Below are 21,586 nucleotides of genomic sequence, written 5' to 3' on the forward strand. Positions count from 1 at the left end.
GGTTTGTGTAATGTTTGGGGAACAATGCTGTACTTTTATACCAAATAACACTAGTCTGGAGGGATCATTTACCAGAGCAATGAATAAACTGAAAAATTTAAGAAAGGAAGTTAAACAAAATGCAGGGTTTGGACATCAGTTCTTTGACTGGTTAAACAATAGACTAGGAGGATGGGGAGCATGGCTGACCAAGATTGCAGTAACCATTGGTATTGTACTGCTAAGCTGTGCGGTCATTCTGTGCTGTTTTCTTCCATGCCTCAAGTCGCTTGTAGTGTGTGCTGCAATGAAACGGTTTCCGATGCTCCTGGAAATTGTTGGGTCGAGCCCTATGGAGAAGGAGACACCGATGATGTATTCGTACAGTCTACGAGACATGCAAGACGAACAGGAGAGAGATGAGATATGTGGGGATTAGGCTGTGGAGGCTCCTGAGTCTTTTTTCCTGTCTCAGTTACGAAGGGACGGGTTTTTGGCTCAGTGGCCTAGGGAGTTAGGGAGAGAACACTGTGAGTCTTAAGCGCAGGAAACTATAGTTTAACCCAAATTTGGGAGTAAATGCGCGGCTTTATTTGAGCTTTTGTGCATAGACTCTCAGTCCTCTCTCTCTCTGTATGAGACCCTGTGGGTCTCAAAGGGCAGATTATATTGGAAAATGTAAACGCATACATTGTATTTTCTATGTATTACAGTATTTACAATATTTACTCAACAGTATTTCAGTATTCACTCAAATGCACACATTACATTTTCTATATTTACTATGTAACCACTGCTAGCTGAATAGAGGGTATTCACTATGTAGCCATGACTTTTGACCTCATCACTATTAATTCATGAAGAGAACTAGAATGAAACCAAGTAGGAAGATAACGGTGGCGAGTAAGGTAATGAAATATGTGGCAGTATGTCAAAACAAGACCAATTAAGAAATAACTGTGGTTAGGGATGAGGGGACACCTGGTCTAAAAAGTAAACTAGGACATAATTAAATTGGGGAGTAAAACAATAGTGGAAGGTCGAGAGCGGATGTATTGATGATATGTGATCACAGGCCGTCTGGATATGATAATGTAGCTAAGATAGGAGATTGCTATAAAAAATGCTGTGTACAAACCTCGATGGGCAGTCAGCTACTAGCTTTCTGATTGTCTCAGCTTTGATTTGCAAATTAAAGTTTAAAACGTCTTGAAGGATTTTCTGCGTCTCCTTGTTGTTTGTAAGAAACGAGAAACCACGACACTAATAGGTTAGGATTGTATTCCCTAGGGCGAGGGAATACGATAGAAATATACAAAATTATGAGTATAGGTGGGCAAATTTCCACAGAACTAGAAGTCATGTTGAAGGTGAAAGGTGAAATATTTAAAGGGAGGTTGAGGGGGAACTTCTTCACTCAGAGGGTGGTATGCGTTTGGAACAAGACGCCAGTGGAAGTGGTGGGTGCAGGTTCGACTGCAACATTTAAGAAAGGTTTGAATGTGCACATTGATGAGAGGAGTATGGTCTATGTGTGGGTCGATGTGACTAGGCAGAATAACCATTCGGCATGGGGTAAATGGACCGAAGGGCCTATTTCAATGCTACAATGCTCCATGACTGACCATTCAGTTCTTGAACCAATCTGCACAGCTCTAATCATTACACCAGAAGAGCAATAAGGTGACTATTTAGCACTAAAATAGATTTTGTTTTGTTCCGATTGTGTCCTTCATTGTCATTTTTAATTGATGCACCACAGCTGTATCACAGTTTGGTACGGCATATTTCCGCCTGTGACTGCATTAAACTGCAGAGAGTGAGGACACAGCTCAGCACATCACAGGAACCAGACTCCCCTCTATGAAGTCCGTCCGCACTTCCCACTGTCTCTGTAACGCAGTCAACACAACCAAAGACCCCACCCACCTCAGACATTCTCTCTTCTCCCATCGGGCAGAAGATATAAAAGCCTGAAAGCACATCCCACCAGACTTGAGAACAGCTATTTAACTTTGATCACTTTACGCGAAAAAGTACTTTATTTATTTTTGTTGCATTTTCCATCTGTTTAGTTGATGCTTTTCCTGTGAATGTTGTATATCTGATGCTATCTGTCTGAGATTCTGTTGTATGAAGTTTTTCATTGAACCTGTACTTATGTATGACAATAAACAGTTTTTGATTTTGATTTTCAAACTGATGGAGAAAGTCACATACTTGTGCAATTGACAATAAACTCCACTTTGACTTTAAGGAGAAAAGGAGAAACAAATGGAGACAGACAGCAGAATGAGAGAGATTAAAAGATAGAGAACAAAAGAGAATTAAGCAGGTTAAGGGAGGGATTTCCCAGCCCTAACAGCAGCGTTATCCAAACTCTTGACGCGCTATGGTTGGGATGAGGGTTGAATTTTACAACACTGCTCCCTCTCCAACCACCCACAGCCCTGACTAACTGCAATACTGCACCCAATACCCATCACATCCCACCCTCCATCCAGTCTGTGGCACGGGATAGGCTCACCCACTGGCTACCAGGCTGATGCAGATGGGAGTGGACACGATGTGCATTAAGCAGGGGCTCAGTGTGCTAATCCAATCACAGGGAATGGAGCGTCAGCTAATTCCCCTCAAGGTGACCAGCTCTACAGTTTGAAATGGGGACACTGCTGGCTGGGAAAGATTAAGATTATAAAACATAGAAGTAGAATCGGGACATTTCTCCTCTGGTCCATTCCACCATTCAATAGTGGTTGATTTTATAATCCCTCTCAACCCCATTCTCCATAACCTTTGACTCCCTTACTATATTAATCAAGAACTTCTAAAATTCCTCTTTAAATATACCCAATGACTTGGCTTCCACAGCTGTGTTGGGCAATGAATTCCACAGATTCACCACTCTCGGGCTATAGAAATTTCTCCTCATCTCTATTCTAAAGTGACTTCCCTTTATTCTGAGGCTGTGCTCATGGTCCTGGGCAAATTTGGACTCTCCCTCTCCACATCCCCACTTTAGGCATTTTAATAGTAATTATTAACAAAAATCCCTTCCTGCTCTGACAGCGGAGACAGTGGCTTGTTTGTGCAGCTTATCCTGAGAACATTTGGTGTCTCTCACCGCAGGACTGGTTTCTGAATAGTTCCCCTTAATCTCCATCTGCATGGGACACTCCCCAATTCTTTCCACATCTGCCACCTTAACTCTCCCCTATCTTCCCCCTTCTCAAGAGGGAGATGGAGGGTAGGTGATAAATGCTGGCAAGTTCCCCACCTTCAGGGGGAGATGACAGCTATACATGTTGTCCCTGAGGCTGCACCGTGCAGTTCTGGTTGTCCAGCTATAGGAAGCATGGGAATAAGCTGGAGATGGTGCAGGAAACTTTCACCAGGACATTCCCGGGACTGGAAGGCTTGAGTTGCAAGAAGAGACTGGACTGGTTTTCCTTGGAGTGAAGGAGGCTGAGGGGTAACCTGACCAAGGTTTATAAAACCACGAGGGACATAGATAAAATGGGAGGTCATGGTTTCTCTCCTCCAGGGCACAGATTTAAGGTGAGAGAGGAAAAGTTTAAAGGGTCAGGACTTTCAGCCAGAACAAGCTCCCAGAGGAAGACACTTGGACTGGTACACAGATAGGAAAGGTTCAGAGGGATACGGGTCAAATACAGGCAGATGGGATAAGCTCAGGAAAGGATGTGGGCTGGCATGGACCAGTTGGGCTGAAGGGCCTATTTCTGTGCTGCGTGACTCTGGGACACTGATCCACATTGAGTGGAGATTGTGTTGGTATCTTTTGAATCTGACACCTTCCACCGCCTCTCAAAACCAGAAGTTTACAGAAACTTGTTACGTGGGATTGCACTGTGCAGCCCTCTTGCAGCCACACATAGGCTCTGTAATGTATTTAATATTTCAGTAATATTGTAAATATATTTGATTAAGCATTTTTTGTTTACATACTCTTACATATAACCCATATGAAATATGTGAATGGGTTATGTTATTACGCCACCATGTCATAAGTGAGCAAAACAAAGCAGATGTGCACAGTTCCTGTGTTTTCCTTTCAATAATTTTCGGAGTTCCAAAACACAAGTGGCGATGAGGTAGTTTTAAAATGAACCCTACCTGTTGAAGGGCAGCACACTTTTTTCTTCTCAGGGGGAGAGAGAGATGTTCAAGTTTTAAAAAAACATGCAGCAAGTGTTTCTTCAGAAGCGGGCAAAATTGGCATTGACCTCTCATAGGCTATTCCATTTGCTTTCAAATACCTCAACTCGTTAAGTTAAACAAGGTGGAAAACTGAAGAAGTTCATGGGTTTATAAACAGTGAGTACCAGGTGATAATCATAAATTTTTAAAAAAGGCAGAAATGATTGGCTACATCAGAAAGGTAGACATGTTCGATTGCACAATAGATAACTGGATTATGTATGCTGATGAACTGAGCAGTTTTTTTAAAAAGCAAATGGAATAGCCGATGAGAAACCAGTGCCAGTTTTGCCGGGTGCAATAGGTGGAAGAGCATAAAGATTGCCAAGAAGTCTGACTATTGCAACCAAACCAGTCGAAATAGGCTTTGCTGATATCATGAAAGTAATGCAGGATCATTTAAAACCGAAACTATTGTTGATTGCAGACACTTTAGGTTTCATAAGCACTATCAAAAGGATGTGGAGTCTATTTCACCTTACACAGCTGAATTGAAGAAATTGCCTAAGCATTGCCAGTTCATCAATGGTTTAATGATGTACTGAGAGATAGTTTAGTTTGTGGAATTTTACAAGAAAGCATTCAAAAATGTTCAAAAATAACTTAGATTTAAAACAGCAGTTTAAATCACTGTATCAATGGAAACCACGGCTAGAGATGCAATTGAGTTGCAGTCAGGAATGAAGAGAGCATGAGCAAAACTACAAGGTCTAAACAGAAACCTGCCTAGCCAAACAAATTGTGTTACTGTTGTGGCAGGGGCTCACATACAATGCAGATTTAAAGGCAAAACTTGCAGGAAATGCAACAAAGTAGGACACATACAAAGGGCACATTGGGCAGACAAAAATAAATGGACTGTACAGGGAAGAGAAAAAGATAAAAAGTCCAATTGCAGTTTCAAGAAGAATCTACATGCTGCTGATGAATGATGTGATAATGATGAGAGTGATAAAAGACTCAGTAGCCTTGGTACTTACAATGTGAAAACTAACCAGAAATGACCAATATGGCTAACACCAGAAGTGAACAGCAAATTAATTAAAATGGAATTGGACAATAGCTTGGCTGTTTCAGTCATTACACAAAATGAGTTTGAAAGGCATTTTAAAGATGCTGAACTGAAGCCTGCAGATATCCAACTATACTGGAGAAAAGGTAACTCCTATAGGAATGTCATTCATATCAGTGAAATCCAACAACCAACAAGCCACATTGGGCTTGTATGTGGTAAAAACAGGAGGGCCAGCATTGTGGAGCTATGACTGGCTAAGAAAACAACAACTTAATTGGAGATCCATCCTTCATTTGCATGCCACATCCCCTGCAATAGAGTCAACTAAAAGCAAATTAAGAAAGGTACTGTATGATGCTAGAGAAGCGTACAAGCATAGCACAAGTTTTAAAAACCTATCTGGTTCCTTATAGCCTCTGTAATAAAGTAGTAAGTGAGCTAGATTACATGGAGGCTGAAGGAATTCTTTCCAGGGTCGTGTTGAGCCCTTGAACAATACCAGTGGTCCCAGTAGCCAAGAAGAATAGGTCTGTCAGGATCTGTGGTGATTTTAAGGTCATCGTCAAACAGTACTGAAAGTAGCTCAATACCCACTGCCCAGGGATAGAGAACATCTTTGCAAATCTTCCTGGAGGGAAAGGTTTTGTCAATTACTATAACAGGTTCCTTCTCCAAGAGAACTACAAGCTTGTCATTGATTTTGGAGGCTCATATGCCTCAATATCCTGGAGAGCCACATTGACTGAGTCAGGCCTTGTGCTTTGGCTCTTAGTAGGGTCACCCATGACAAATAGGTCAATGTGTATAGGCCAGACTAGGAGTGATCCACTGGTCCTCCAGGTTCGGGAGGTGGGGGGGGGGGGGTCTGCTCAGGGCTAACAACCCTGACTTGTAAAACAATATTGTTACAGAAACAGCAATGAAGAATCCTTCTACATCCAAACGTGACAGTATTATTGAGTCTCCACCCAGCACTTGCATGACTAACAGTAGTGACAAATCGAGAGCAAGCTTTGACATGATGAAGATCCTGAACACCATCAGAGATGGAGGACTTTCATTGCTGCCCTAAACACCAATGGCATAGTAGGCAATCATTTTCATTTCAGCACAGGCTCCTGCTAAACCTGGTTACTGTGCTTCACATCTTGGCTCATTACTACAGATCGGGAAGAAATGGCAATGGACAAAGCAGTTGGAGGTGGCTTTCCAAAAGAAAAAGGAAATGGTGACATCAGACACAGTACTGACACATTATCTACATCACCCAGTGAAGCTTGCCTGTGAAGCCTTGCCTTATGGTATCGGTGCCATCTTGTCATGTTATGACTGATGGAAGTGAACGCCCCATAGCCTTTACATCACGTTCCCTTACCACTGCAGAGAATATTACCAACAGATCGACAGGGAAGCCTCAGGTTTGATGTGGGGTATAAAACGTTTCAACCAGTACTTGTATGGGATAGAGTTTACGCTCATTACTGATCCACCACAAGTGTCCAACTTCAATCCACAGAAGGGTGTTCCACTAACAGCAACAGCATGAATGAATGCAGAGATGGGCTCTGATTCTTGGAGGACACAATTACAAGATTGAATTCAAGAAGACAACTAATCGTGGAAATGCTGATGGATGTCCCTTTTACCCTTGGAAAAGGAAGTACCAGAAAAATTTACAATAGAGGACACTTCCCGGTACGTATTCTTCACAATGCAAATCAAAAATCTCTCAATTACAGCAGAGTTGATCCAAAAGGAAACCAGAAGGAAAAAAAGAGAGTCTCAGGTCTACATGGCAAGCAAAAATGGCTGGAATGTGCAGCAAAAATTCCAATTTCCCCCCATTTTTACCAGTGCCAGGATGAACTTCCCCTTGACAGGGGTTGCCTTATGTGGGGATTGAGAGTTGCTGTACCATCCATGCTGAGAGCTAAAATGTCAGAAGAGTTGCACGTCGGTCACCTAGGCGTGGTCAAGTTGAAAGCATTGGCTCAAAGCATTTGCTGGTGGCCTGGGATAGATCAGAAGATCGAGCAGCCGTGCACTATTTGGGATGCCGACATGCCCAGATGAGGCCAAGAGCTGCATCTCTCCATCCCTGGGAATGGCCTGTATTGCCCTGGCAGATGACACATGTGGATTTTGCAAGACTGTTCATGGGCACAAATTTCTTGGTGGTAGTGGATGCAGCTACAAAGTGGCCAGAAGTGTTTCCAGTGGCCTTCACTACGGCCTCACATGCCGCTGATATGTTGAGAAGCCTCCTCTCAAGTACTGGTGCTCCAGAACACTTAGTCAGTGACAATGGACCAGTTTGTCGAGAAACAGTTTAAGTCATTCCTGAAAATGAATGGAGTAAGATGCATTACATCTGCACCGTACCACCCAGCCAGAAATGGCTTGGTGGAAAGTTTTGTCCAAAGTCTAAAGAATGTTCTGTGAGCAATGTCAGCAGAACACACTACACTTACTCTGAATCAGAAGCTCAGCAACTTCCTCCTTGCATATTATAATGTAACACACTCCACAATCAACAACTCACCAGCTATGCTGCTCCTGGATTTATTATGCTGTGGATGTCTATATAGTAGCTGCGAGTTGAGATCCATTCTGTATTGAGTTGGGAGGATTGCGGTGTATTTAATATGTCAGTAATATTTGAGTGGTATCATAAATATATTAAGTATTGTGTTTACATAATTCATTATGGGTTATATGTAAAAGTATGTGAATGGCATACATCATTATGCCACCATGTCACAGGTAAGCGTCTCACCAAAGTAGGACTAAGTAGCCATGCACCTCCTGGTTCCCATGTTTTTCTTTCGATAAGATTTGGAGCTACAGAACATAATGGGTTCAACCCCTCGGACCGTGAAGGGTGGGGGGTGGGGAGGAGTAGTAGTTGCTCTGAGTGGGGATTATGGGCTAGGCTAACCTAATCATCTACTGGGTGACAGCAGATTATCGCTGACCTGGGGGCCCCACTGCTCAGTGCTGTCTCTCTCCCTTGTTCTGACACACCCTCGCATTGTCTGCCCCACCTTACCTCCCTCTCTGTCCCACTCTGAGAATTTACCCCTCCCACTGCTTGCTGTTGTGTCTTCCATTATGATGAACCCTCACATACCCTGCTTCTCCCTCCTCTCTCTCCCTACCCCAAAGCACTGCAATTGCTACTGCTCAGCCACAGACTCTCATTTTTACGCACCCTTGCATCCATGTTGTTTCCACTTTTTCTGTTTACCCCCACCCCCGCTGTCCTTTCTTCTTACCATGGCTTCTCTCTGCCTCTCCTCCCACCCACCAGCATCTGCCTCTGCCCCACATAGAGATGGCGTGGGTGGGGGGGGGAGAAAAAAATGTGGAACGAGCAGGTCAGGCAGATAATAAGGACCATCTCATCTCAGATGGTGATGAGAGGGCATAAGGAGCAAGCGAGTGCTGCAAAAACTTTGCACTCAACATCAATAAGATCACAGAATTGATTGTGGACTTTAGAAAGGGTAAGATGAGCGAACACACACCAGTCCTCAGAGGAATCAGAAGTGGAGAGAGTGAGCAATTTGAAGCTCCCGGGTGTCAATCTCTGAGGGCCAAACCTGGTCGTAATATATTGATGCAGCTGTAAAGGCAAGACAGCAGCTACATTTCATTAGGAGCTTGAGGAGATTTGGTTTGTCACCCAAAACACTCGCTAATGTCTACAGATGTATCATAGGCAGCATCACCGCCTGGTACGGGGGTGGGGGGGAGGCTAATGCACAAGATCGAAGTTGTAGAAACTTGTAAAATTAATCAGCTCCATCATGGGTACTAGCCCCCATAGTATCCCATACGACGTCTTCAAGAGGTGGTGCCTGAAAAAGGGGGCATCCATCATTAAGGACCCCCACCTCTCAAGACATGATCTCTTCTCGTTGCTGCCAACAGGAAGGAGGTACAGAAGCCTGAAGAGAGACACTCAATTCAGGAACAGCTTCTTCCCCTCTGCCATCCAGTTTCTGAGTGGACAGTGAACCCATGAACACTACCTCATTACATATTTTTATTTCTCTTTTTGTATTACTTCCTTAATTTAACTGTTTAATATGTATATTCTTGCTGTAATGCAGATTTTTTTTACTATATTATGTTTTGCATTGTACTGCTGCCGCAAAGTTAACAAATTTTACGTCTGCTGGTGATATTAAACCAGATTCTGATCTATCATAAGCGAGAGATTTTGCAGATGCACACACAACAAAGTGCTGGGGAGCTCAGCAGGTCAGGGAGCCTGGAGATGGGTAAACAAGGCAGCCTAAACGATTGCCAATGTTCTCCAACGTCTACTGTAACCCGGACAGAGTACGCCAAGTTACACAGCATCCCGGTCCAGGGATACAAACTGCCTGTTTGAGGGCTAAGCACGGTAGAGTACATGGGGGCCCCACACGCCGATGGCTAGGCTTCAGCGGAGAGAAAGCAAAGGCACCCCTCCCCACCCACACACATTCCACGAGCCGACTGCATTTGTTGCAGTGATGGGGGTGGGGGGGGAGACATCAGTCCAGACAACCTCCGGAGGGGAACGGCGGACGAGTCTCGAACAACACAAGGATGAGTGATACGGGGAGGACAGGTACACGGCTTAGCTGGGAGAAGCACAGCCAGCCCCAACCGTGACCTCCCTCGAGTGCCTGGTGTTTACCCTGTTGCTCACTCAGGCAGGCTCCTCTGGGGACCAATTAGCCCAAAGTGCATGTCAGGGCTGATTTACAGAGGTCCTGGAGGAGGTGTTGGAGCTTTGCAGCCGGAGACCGTTACACAGTGTGCACTCTCAGCACACCTCCAACCCATGTTAATACACAGCACAGACCAATTGCTTCACTGATGATCCCACAATATTTCCTCCAAAGACACCTCCCATCAGTTTCCTGATGCTCTGACACACCGATCAAGCCTTTCCATCAAATTCCTGACATAGCAGAATTAGGCCATTTGGTCCATTGCGTCTGCTCCACCATTCAATCATAACTGATTTATCATCCCTCTCAATCTCACTAGGGTGTTTGGGGCTTGCAAGGCTTTGTTTCTTTTTCTTTTCATGTGGGGGGAGGGAATTGATGTCTTTCTTTCAGCTACTTGTATGGTTTTCTATATTCAATGGCTAACTGGAGAAGACAAGTCTCAGATGTATTCTGCATACATGCTTTGATAATAAAATGAACCTTCATTCTCCCACATTCAGCCCTTAGCCTTTGACACTAACTAATCAACCTCCACTTTAAATATACCCAATGACATGGCCTCTAGTGAAATCTGAGGCGATGAATTCCACTAATTCACAACCCTCTAGCTAAAGAAATTCCTCATCTCTGTTGTAAAGGTAAAAAATTGCCTGACAGATCTGTTGGAATTCTTTGAGGCAGCATAGAGAAAGGAGAGTCAGTGGATGTTGTTTACTTGTATTTTCAGAAGGCCTTTGACAAGGCAAATCTAATATTAGCATTCATTTCCAGTGGATTAGAATACAAAAAGCAAGGAGGTAATTCTGAGTCTTTATAAGGCATTGGTCAGACTGCATTGGGAGTACTATGATCAGTTTTCAGCTTCGTATCTTAGAAAGGACCTGCTGACATTGGAGAGGGTCCAGTGGAGATTTGTAAGAATGATCCCAGGGTTAACATATGAGGAATATTTGATAGTTCTGGGCCTGTACTCACTGGAATCAGAAGAATGGCAGGGACTGTAATTGAAACTTTTAGAATATTGAAAAGCCTAGACAGAGTGGATGTGGAGAGGATGTTTCCAATAGTGCGAGAGTCTAGGACCAGAGTACACGGGCTCAGAATACAAGGTCACCCCTTTAGAATACAGACGTGGAGGAATTTCTTTAGTCAGAGGGTAATGAATCTCTGATATCATCACCACAGATGCCCGTGACAGGCATGTCATTAGGTATATTTAAAGTGGAGGCTGATAGGTTCTTGGTTAGTATGGGTGTCAAAGGTTACAGAGAGAAGATAGGATATTGGGGTTGAGAGGGAAAATAAATCAGATATGATGGAATAGCAGAGCAGATTCGAGGGGCTGAATAGCCTAATTCAGCTCCTATGTCTTGTGGCGAACTCACACATGCATACTAACAGTCCTCTTTAAACTTCCTTCCTCTCTCCCAAAACCTAACCCCTTGATTTGCTTCCACAGGGGAAAAGTGGAGGAAGAAAGATTCTCCTTCCCCCATTGATGCCTGGGATAATCTTTCACACACATCGAGTCACCCCTGAGCCTCCTTCACCCCAGGAAGGTGGCTGAACACCTGCTTCCTTCATGGAAACCCACCAGGATGCTGCAAGGAAGCAACACTTCTCTGGGGAGGGGAAGAGGATTTCACACAAACAGACTTGATTGGATGATTTGTTGGGGTGAATGGTACAGGCTCAAGGAAACAGGGACTGGGATGACAGGATGCTAGGCAGGGGAGGTTGGCTGGCTGGCTGTGCTTCTACACCCAGAGAATGGTGGATATATGGAATGTTCTGCCCCAGAAGGCTGTGGAGGCCAAGTCTCTGGATGCTTTCAAGAAAGAGATGGATAGAGCTCTTAAAGATAGTGGAATCAAAGGTTATGGGGATAAGGCAGGAAGTGGATACTGATTGTGGATGATCAGCCATGATCACAGTGAATGGTGGTGCTGGCTCAAAGGGCCAAATGGCCTACTCCTGCACCTATTTTCTATTGTAAGGTGATGGGCCGCAGAGGGAGGCTGGAAACAGATTGGTTCTCCACCCTACCAACCTACCCCCTTCCCTCATACCCCATGGCAAGCCACCGACCCCTCCTATCCCACCAATCTGCTCCAACTCTTCCATCCCATCAACCCACCTTCCCTCCTTTCCCCATCATACCAACCTCCCCCACCTCACCCTCCCCTCCGTTCCCACCACCCTGGTCAACCCACTTCCCGGCCCGTAAACCCACCTCCCTCTCCCCCGTCCACCCCAGACCCAACACCTCTTTCCACTTCTCCTCTACCTCCCCCCACCCGGAACAATCCCTCCCCTAGGACACTGGGACCTTGGGTGTAGATGTTACCGAGCTCGTTGTACTGGCCCGAGCTGGCTGCCCATGACCCTACCCTGGATCTCTGCCCCCACCCCACACACACCGAGAGTGGCTCTGGACCGCTCCCGCCCCCCAGCATCCCGTCCTTCCCTCTGGGACTCCCCTCTCGGACACTGACCGTGGGTGTAGATGTTACCGAGCTCGTTATGCAGGTAGAACAGGCTGCTCACACAGCCTCGCAGCGGGGTCACGGGCCGGTAGCCGCCCAGCACGAACCGGTTGAACTGTAGGTGGGCCGGGCTACTGGCCCAGTCCTGGAGCCGGGGCCCGCTCGGCATCGGGCCAGGAGAGGGCAGAGAGCCCGGACCCACCGAACCGCCAACTGTCCGCCGCTCCCCCTTCCAACTATAAAAGGGGGGCGGTCCCGACTCGGTCGGCAGTGAGCAGGCGCACTAGAAACGGGAACCGGCAGAGAGTAGGGGAGAGAGCAGGATACGGTAGTAGGAGGGGACAGCTGAGCGCAGACGGACTGGCAGAAGGGAAGAGAGGAACGATGAAGAAGTGTATGCGTACTGGGCGGTGAGCAAGTACGCTAAAACTGTGGACGGCAGCGTGTAGAAGCGACGAGCTTGTGGGGGGGAAGTGGTTTAAAAAGGTGCGCAAGCGCGGAAGAAGCTGTCGGCGCCCAGCTGCCCTGTACCCGGGACCGCCTGCCGGCAACGGAATAATCCCGCCATATATCGTCATCCTGTCAGTCATTGATAAGTCCTGCCCTTCAGTTCACCCTGTCAGCTTCCTCGCACACCTGTCAGTCAACTATTAGTTCCGCCCCTTTGCATCCTGCCAGTCAACAAGGAAAAATCTGCAGATGCTGGAAACCCGAGCAACACACACACAATGCTGGAGGAACTCAGCAGGCCAGGCTGTATCTATGGAAAAGAGTATCGACGTTTCGGGCCGAGACCCTTCGGCAGAACGATCAGCCAGTCAATGACAGACCCCGACCTATCCTCCTGTCAATCAACCCTAGGCCCCGCCCTTTTCCAATCCTGCTGCCAGTCAGTGACAGTCCCCAACTCATCCTCCTGCCATTCAACCACATGCCCCGCCCCTAGTTCCCTCAGACCCGCCCCTTTCTCGTCCACCTGTCAGTCAATGTTTTGGCCCACACGCACAAAATACTGGAGTAACTCAGCATGTCATGCAGCATCTATGGAGGGGAATAAACAGTCGATGTATCAGGCTGCTGCTCTTCATCAGGGCTTTATGGCCCACCCGCTCTCATTCTTCTGTCAATCAACACTAGGTGACATCCTCTTCTCATACATCTATTAGTCAGTGCCATGGTCTGCCCCTTCTCCCCTGTCAAACAGTCTCATCCACCTTGTCAGTCAATGCTGCTCCTTCTCCTCTATCTGTCAATCAATCCTAGATCCTGCCCCTTCTTATCTACCCATCATTTAAATTTGCTTTGCTTGATATCCTCCTGTCAATCATAGGCCCTGCCCCTTCTCACCCTCCTGTCCGTCAACCATGATCCCTGCCCCCCCACTTCTCATCACCCAGCACTCAGCCTTCTACTTGTCATAGTAACATCATATTTTTACATATCACACTGTTTTGCTGCCTAAAAAGAACAAATTTCACAACATATGACATACCAAGTTCAAGTTTATTGTCATTCAACTACATTCATGTACACCGCCAAACGAAAGACCAAGGTGCACGACTATAAAACTCACACACAACGTATAATGTCATATTACTGCAAATAAATTAACAAATAATAAAATATATTCCAAAGATTGACATTTAGGATGAGAAAAACAGGAGTTTGCATAAAAATTAAGTAGTCAGAGTACCCAAGGTGAAGCCTTGTATGCAGCACAGAGGTCAGTGTAAATATTCTCACCTCTGGTAGCAAACCCAACATGCTGATAGAATTTAGACAGGATTGTTTTAAGTTAGCTTGGTTGAAGTCACCAGTCACAGTAAAGAAACCACTGGTGTGAGAGTCTTGGAGATCACTGATGGTGTCAGCGAGTTCATGCAATACCTCCCCAACATTAGCACAGAGGTGAGGGGATGTATACGGTCATAACCACAATGTCAATGAACCATCCCTGTCCCCCCTCCCCGCAAATAGAGGGGCTTGCACTTCACGTTAAAAGCTCAGCCACAGGTAAACACTACCAAAGTATTCAGACACCAGTACTTATTAGCGTGGATATACAGTCCTCCCCCCGTGGGTCTTAGCAGAGTCGCAGAGTTTCTGTTGGCCTGAAAAGAGATGAAACCCTCTAGCTGGATGGCCACTTCAGAGGTGGTATCCTGGAGCCATGTTTCCGGCAGGAAGAACACGCAGCAGTCTTTCATCTCACGCTGATTCAGTCGCAGTGTATTTTCTAGCGATCGGACATTTGAAAGTCAAATCGATGGGGGAACAAGCCTGCGGGGTTTTGCCGTTCATCTCGCATGAATACCAGCACATTTACCGTGTTTCTGCTTGCCTGCGCACTACTTCTGATACCTTCTACCCTCGTTGTTTGCAGCAGTACTCAATAAGCCTCTTTGTCAGTGATAATACACTCGATTCTGATACAAATCACTAGATTGTCACACGTACTGAGGCACAGTGAAAATCTATTGCTCCACTTGTCATTAACACAGATCAGTAGGGCACCTTAACAGTGTTGCAGAGCAGAGAGATCTTGGGATCCAAGTTCACAGCTCCTTGAAAGTGGCTACACGGGTCGATAAGGTGGTTAAGAAGGCTTTTGGAATGCTTGCTTTGTCGAGGCATTGAGTTAAGAAGTCAGGAGGTTATGTTACAACTTTATGAAACTCTAGTTAGGCCACATGTGGAGTATTGTGTACAGTTCCAGTCCCCCGCTATAGGAAGGATGTTGAGGCTTTGGAGATGGTGCAGATGAGGTTTATCAGGATGCTGCCTGGTTTAGAGGGCATGAGCTATCAGGAGAGGCTGGATGAACTTGGGTTGTTTTCTCTGGAGCAGTACAGGCTCAGTGGTGATCTAACAGAGGTTTCTTCTTCAGCTGTCCATCAATTTTTGATGCTGACTGAGGCCTGAGCAAGGTTGTATGGTTGCCTATGCTGCAAGTCTCCCCTCTCCACGCCACCGATGTTGTCCAAGGGAAGGGCACTAGGACCCATACAGCTTGGCACCGGTGTCGTCGCAGAGCAATATGTGGTTAAGTGCCTTGCTCAAGGACACAACACGCTGCCTCAGTTGAGGCTCGAACTAGCGTCCTTCAGATCACTAGACTGACGCCTTAACCACTTGGCCACGCGTTTGTAAATAGAGATTTACAAACTTATGAGAGGCATAGATAGAGTGAACAGAAAGTGTCTGTTTCCCAGGGTTGAAGTGCCTAATATCAGAAAGCATGCATTGAGGGTGAGAACGGGTAGGTTCAAGGGGGATGTGAGGGGTGAGTTTTTTTACTCAGAGAGTGGTGGATGCCTGGAATGGTGATAGAGGCAAATACAATAGAGGCTTTTAAGAGGCATTTGGCTAGGCACATGGATGTAAAGAAAATGGAGGAATAGTGTAGGTAGGAGGGATTAGTGTTTGGGTGTTTTCAATTTGCTTCAGGACAATGTTTTGAGCCGAACGGCCTGTTCCTGCGCTGTTCTGTTCTACGTTCTGTTATTTCGTCACATCATTACATTGAGGTAGGACTCGGGATAAACAGTAACAGAATGCAGAATAGAGAGTAACATCTGCGGGGAGGTGCAGTGCAGGCAGGCAATAAGGGCTACTACACAGTAGATTGGGAGGTCAAGAGTCTGTCTTATCATACCAGGGAACTGTTCAAGTCTTCCAACAGTGGGGTAGATGCTGTCCCTGAGCCTGGTGGGACGTGATTTCAGGCTTTTGTATCTTCCGCTCAATGTGAGGGGTGAGAATAGAGAATGTCTGGAGTGGGTGGGGTCTTTGATCATGCTGACTAAGGCAGGGGGAAGTGTAGACAGTGTCTATGGTGGGGAGGGCTGTTTCCTGATGCTCTCTGCTTTCTTGCAGTCACAGGCAGAGCAGTTGCCAAATCAAACCACAATGCGTCCAGATAGGATGCTGTCTCTAGTGCATCGGTAAAAATTGAGTGTCGACGGGGACATGCCGAATATCTTTATCTTCCTGAGGAAGTAGGGGCATTGGTGTGCTTTCTTGGGTGATGGAGCATTTGTATTTGAAGCAGCACAGGTTATTCTGAGGTTCATTGAAGCTTTCGAACTCAGCGCCGTTGATGTAGACAGTAGCACATGCATACATCCCCACTGCCCCCCCTTTCCTGAAGACAATAACCAACTCTTTTTTTTCCTTTCAACATTGAGAGAAAGGTTATCGGTTCACTGTGTCACGAAGCTTTCTGCCTCCTTCCTGTACCCTGACTCATTGTTATTTGAGGTACAGTGGTGCCAACTGCAGCCTTGCAGATGGAGATAGGGCAGGTTTACTATCACTGACATAGGTTGTGAAATTTGTCATCTTGCAGTGCAACAACGTAGGAATTCTGAGGAGATTTGGTATGTCACTGAAGACTCGAGCAGATTTCCACAGGAGAGCATTCTGACTGATGGCGTCTCCGCCTGCTATGGAGGCTCGAGCGGACAGGATCGGAAAGGGCGGCAGAGAGTTGCTCCGTCACAGGCACACCAAGGACAAGGACATACCAAGGACATCTTCAAGAGGCATTCCCTCGAGGAGGCAGCATCTGTTAGGACCTCCACCGTCCAGGACATGCCCTCTTCTCGTTACTGCCATCAAGGAGGAGGTAGAGGAACCTTAATGATTTAGGATCAGCTTCTTCCCCTCCACCACCAGATTTCCAAATGGTCCATGAACACCACCTCACTATTCTTCTTTTGTGCTCCTTTTTTTTATTTTTTGTAACTTAATGCAATTTTTACATCTTGCACTGTACTGCTGCCACGAAACAACAAATTTCACAACATATCAGCGACAATAAGCTCGATTCTGATTTTCAAAACATTTCCGTTTTGCCTTACAACATTTTGCATCACACGTTTTTACAAAGACTGAAGAGGGATCAGACAATGCCCCGGCACATTTAACTCTCTCCCTCTGTCCTCAGAAGTCGGGGAGGTGGGGAACAAGATCTCAATGTAGAAGAAGAATGAAGTCATCACCGGGGGGGGGGGCAGCAACAACAGGAGATGAGGTGTACAAACACCATTCCAGTACGGTGATCCCAGTGCCCGGTGGGCGATGCACTGGGACGGAGACCCAGAAACTGGGTTCCAGAACTGGCAGGATAACTGGGAGAGGGAGAGGAAGAGAGGGACAAAAAGAGAGAAGGAGGGAGAGAGTGGAAGAGAGAGGGAAGGGAGGGGGAAGTAGGACAAGAATGGGAGAGAAGGGGAGAAGCAAGGGACAGGAAAGAAGGTTGGGAAGGGGAGAGTGGGAGAGTTGGAGAGATGGGGAGCAGATCAGTGAGAGAGAGAGAGTGGGAGAGGTACTGAGAGCAGGAAGGAGCATTGGAACAAGATGGCGAGAGAGAGGAAGAAAGGGTGAGCGAGAGATATATGGGATGGGGGTAGGGAAACAGAGAGGGAGAGGGGAGGGAACGAGATGGAGATAGCATAGACAAAGAAAAATGGAGGGATATGTAGGAGAGAAGATACAGGGATCAACAGGAGTGAGATACAGGCTGGGATCTAATACAGGGGTTTCCATATAGAATAACAGAGCCCTGGGAGTGGGATACAGGCTGGGATCTAATAAAGGAGTTCAGAGGTTTATATGGTATACAGGAATATAATGGTATATAATCCATACAGGTTTATATGGATCCTCAGGAATGGTCACAGGCTGGGATCTAATCCAGAGGATTTCGGGGTTTACATATAGAACAACAGATCCCTGGAAATGGATTGCAGGCTGGGATCTAAACCAGGGGTTTAGGGGCTTACGTATAGAATAACTGATCCCCTGGAGTGGATTACAGGCTGGGATCTAATCCAGGGGATCGGGGTTTATATATAGGATAATAAATCTCTGAGAATGAGTTACAAACTGGGATCTAATCTAGGCTTTCAGGGGGTTTATATATAAAATAACAGATCCCTGGAGTAGGACAGAGGCTATGGGCTAATACAGGGTTCGGGGGTGGGGCTGGGTGGGTTATATATAGAATAACAGATCCCTGGAAGAGGAAGAGGGACTTGTGAGCCACTTTGAACAGCTGTGTTGTTTATTGACGTCCGTATTTACATCATACATGATATCCGTGTGGATTGTCCGTGTTCCATAAATTGGAATTCACTGTGAAACTCTGTGGCTTTTCTCCACAGTCCTTGGATGGAGAGCTTCAGTCACCAGATCACAAGTGGGAAGCTCTCGCCACCAATTTGCCTCAAAGGCATAGGCTGCTTCTATGTGGCCCTTCATCCATCCAGCCTCTGCTATCCCTCTCCCATGTCTGGAGGAGGTAGGTGAACTTTCCGTCCAGAATATCTCTTCTCTCCCAAACACACCATCCTCTCCTGCCCCCAATCAGGCATTGGACACACCATTCGCCACCACTGCCCTGACATTGGCAATTAACCCATGAGGGACTTTGTGAGATGCCTTACTAAATTCCATGTAGACAACATCCACTGTCCTAAATTCATCAATCTCTCTTGTCACCATGTCAAAATTATCAAAAAAAGTTGGTAAAACACTACTTGCCCCACTCAAAGCCATGTTGGGTCTCTCTAATTAGCCCAAGGGTTTCCAAATGTTCACATATCCTATCCCTAAGAATTTTCTCCAGCAATTTCCCCAACAACTGACATGAGACTCCCCAGTCTATAGTTCTCAGGGTTTTCCCTTGTTCCCTTTTTGAATAGAGGTACATTAGCCACTTGCCATTCCCCCAGGACCTCGCCTGTGGCTAGAGAGGACACGAAGATACTGGTCAAAGCCCCAGCAATTCTGTCTCTTGCCTCCTTTAAATCCTATCAGGCCCTGGGGACTGATACTAATCCTCATTAGGAGGCCCAACACTTCCCCCTCCTTGACCTCTAAACACCCTAACATATTTTTTACATGCAGCACTGACCCGCTGTTGCTCCATATCCTTTTCCTTGGTAAATACTGAACAAAGTACTCATTAAGTACCTCGCTCACATTCTCCACATCCAAGCAAATGTTCCCCTCTTTATCCTTGAGTGGTCCCACCTTCTCCCTGGTTATCCTCTTGCTCATGATGCATTGGGATGCCTTGGGATTCATCTTAATCCTGCTTGCCTTTTCATGGCTTTCCAAATTCCCTTCTTTAATTCTTTTCTGGCTTCTTTATAATCCTCATGTGCTCCATTTGATCCTAACTTCCGAAGCTTTAAATACCGTTTCCATTTTCTTCCTAACTAAATTTATCTCCTCTCTGGAGATCCAAGATTCTCTTAACTTTCCATCCTCATCCTTCCTTCTGACAGGAACATATATTTCCTGCACTCTGTGCGATTGATCTTTAAACACGTTCCACATGTCTGATGGGGACTTGCCAGAAAAAAAGGTGTTCCCAAATAATGCTTCTTAGTTCCTGCCTAATGCCCTCGTCGTTTGCCCTAATCCAATTTAAAACTCTCCTGCAGGTCACCGTTCCCTAACTGCTCACCCACTGAAAGGTCAGTCACCTGGCCTGGCTCAACACCAGGCCCAGTACGGCCCCTCCTCTCATCAGACTGTGCACATATTGATTTAATAAACCCTCAAGGATACACTTAACAAATTCTTCCCCATCTAAACCCCCTGCACTGTCCCAGTTTATATTAGGGAAGTTGAAATCCCCCATGACAACAACCCTATTATTTTTACACATTTAGACAACAGACAATAGGTGTAGGCCATTCAGCCCTTTGAGCCAGCACCACCATTCACTGTGATCATGGCTGATCATTCACAATCAATACCCTTTTCCTGCCTTCTCCCCATATCCCTTGACTCCACTATCTTTAAGAGCTCTATCTAACTCTTTCTTGAAAAAATCCTGAGAATTGGCCTCTACTGCCTTCTGAGGCAGAGCATTCCACAGAACTACAACCCTCTGTGTGAAAAAGTTTTTCCTCAACTCCGTTCTAAATGGTCTACCCCTTATTCTTAAACTGTGGCCTCTGGTTCTGGACTCCCCCAACATCGGGAACATGTTTCCTGCCTCTAGCGTGTCCAATCCCTTAATAATCTTATATGTTTCAATCAGATCCCCTCTCATCCTTCTAAATTCCAGTGTATACAAGCCCAGTCGCTCCAATCTTTCAACATATGACAGTCCCGCCATCCCGGGAATTAACCTCGTGAACCTATGCTGCGCTCCGTCAATAGCAAGAATGTCCTTCCTCAAATTTGGAGACAAAAACTGTACACAATTCTCCAGGTGTGGTCTCACCCCCAGGGCCCTGTTCAACTGCAGAAGGACCTCTTTGCTCCTATACTCTACTCCCCTTGTTATGAAGACCAACACGCCATTAGCTTTCTTCACTGCCTGCTGTACCTGCATGCTTACTTTCAGTGACTGATGTACAAGGACACCTAGATCTCATTGTACTTCCCCTTTTCCTAACTTGACACCATTCAGATAGTAATCTGCATTCCTGTTCTTACCACCAAAGTGGATAACCCCACATTTATCCACATTAAACTGCATCTGCCATTCATCTGCCCACTCACCCAGCCTGTCCAAGTCACCCTGCATTCTCATAACATTCTCCTCACATTTCACACTGCCATCTAGCTTTGTGTCATCTGCAAATTTGCTAATGTTACTTTTGATCCCTTCATCTAAATCATTAATGTATATTGTAAATAGCTGCGGTCCCAGCACCGAGCCTTGCGGTACCACACTATTCACTGCCTGCCATTCTGAAAAGGACCCATTAATCTCTGCTCTTTGTTTCCTGTCTGCCAACCAATTTTCTATCCCTGTCAGCACCCTACCCCCAATACCATTTGCTCTAATTTTGCCCACTAACCTCCTATGTGGGACCTTATCAAAGGCTTTCTGAAAGCCCAGGTACACTACATCCACTGGCTTTCCCATGGCCATTTTCAGTTACATTCTCAAAAAATTCCAGAAGATTAGTCAAGCGTAATTTCCCCTTCGTAAATCCATGCTGATTCAGACCTATCCTGCCACTGCTATCCAAATATGCCCCTATTTCATCTTTTATAATTAATTACAACATCTTCCACACCACTGATGTCAGACTAACTGGTCTATAATTGCCTGTTTTCTCTCTCCCTCCTTTCTTAAAAAATGGGATAACATTAGCTACCCTCCAATCTGCAGGCACTGATCCTGA

The 21,586-nt window shown here is 45.9% G+C and overlaps 1 protein-coding gene across 1 annotated transcript in view; it reads right to left on the reverse strand.

The window, feature by feature from the left end:
* The window catches only part of paqr4a (progestin and adipoQ receptor family member IVa), a 30,686-nt gene extending 17,847 nt beyond the window's left edge, over window positions 1–12,839 (reverse strand). Inside the window, exon 1 of the mRNA XM_072271884.1 lies at window positions 12,438–12,839. Coding sequence (XP_072127985.1) covers window positions 12,438–12,597 — 160 coding nt within the window. The 5' untranslated portion in view covers window positions 12,598–12,839. The remainder of the gene's footprint in view (window positions 1–12,437) is intronic.
* Window positions 12,840–21,586: the final 8,747 nt, after the last annotated feature.

The sequence above is a fragment of the Mobula birostris genome, chromosome 11 (assembly GCF_030028105.1).
Source record: "Mobula birostris isolate sMobBir1 chromosome 11, sMobBir1.hap1, whole genome shotgun sequence".
Lineage (NCBI taxonomy): Eukaryota > Metazoa > Chordata > Chondrichthyes > Myliobatiformes > Myliobatidae > Mobula > Mobula birostris.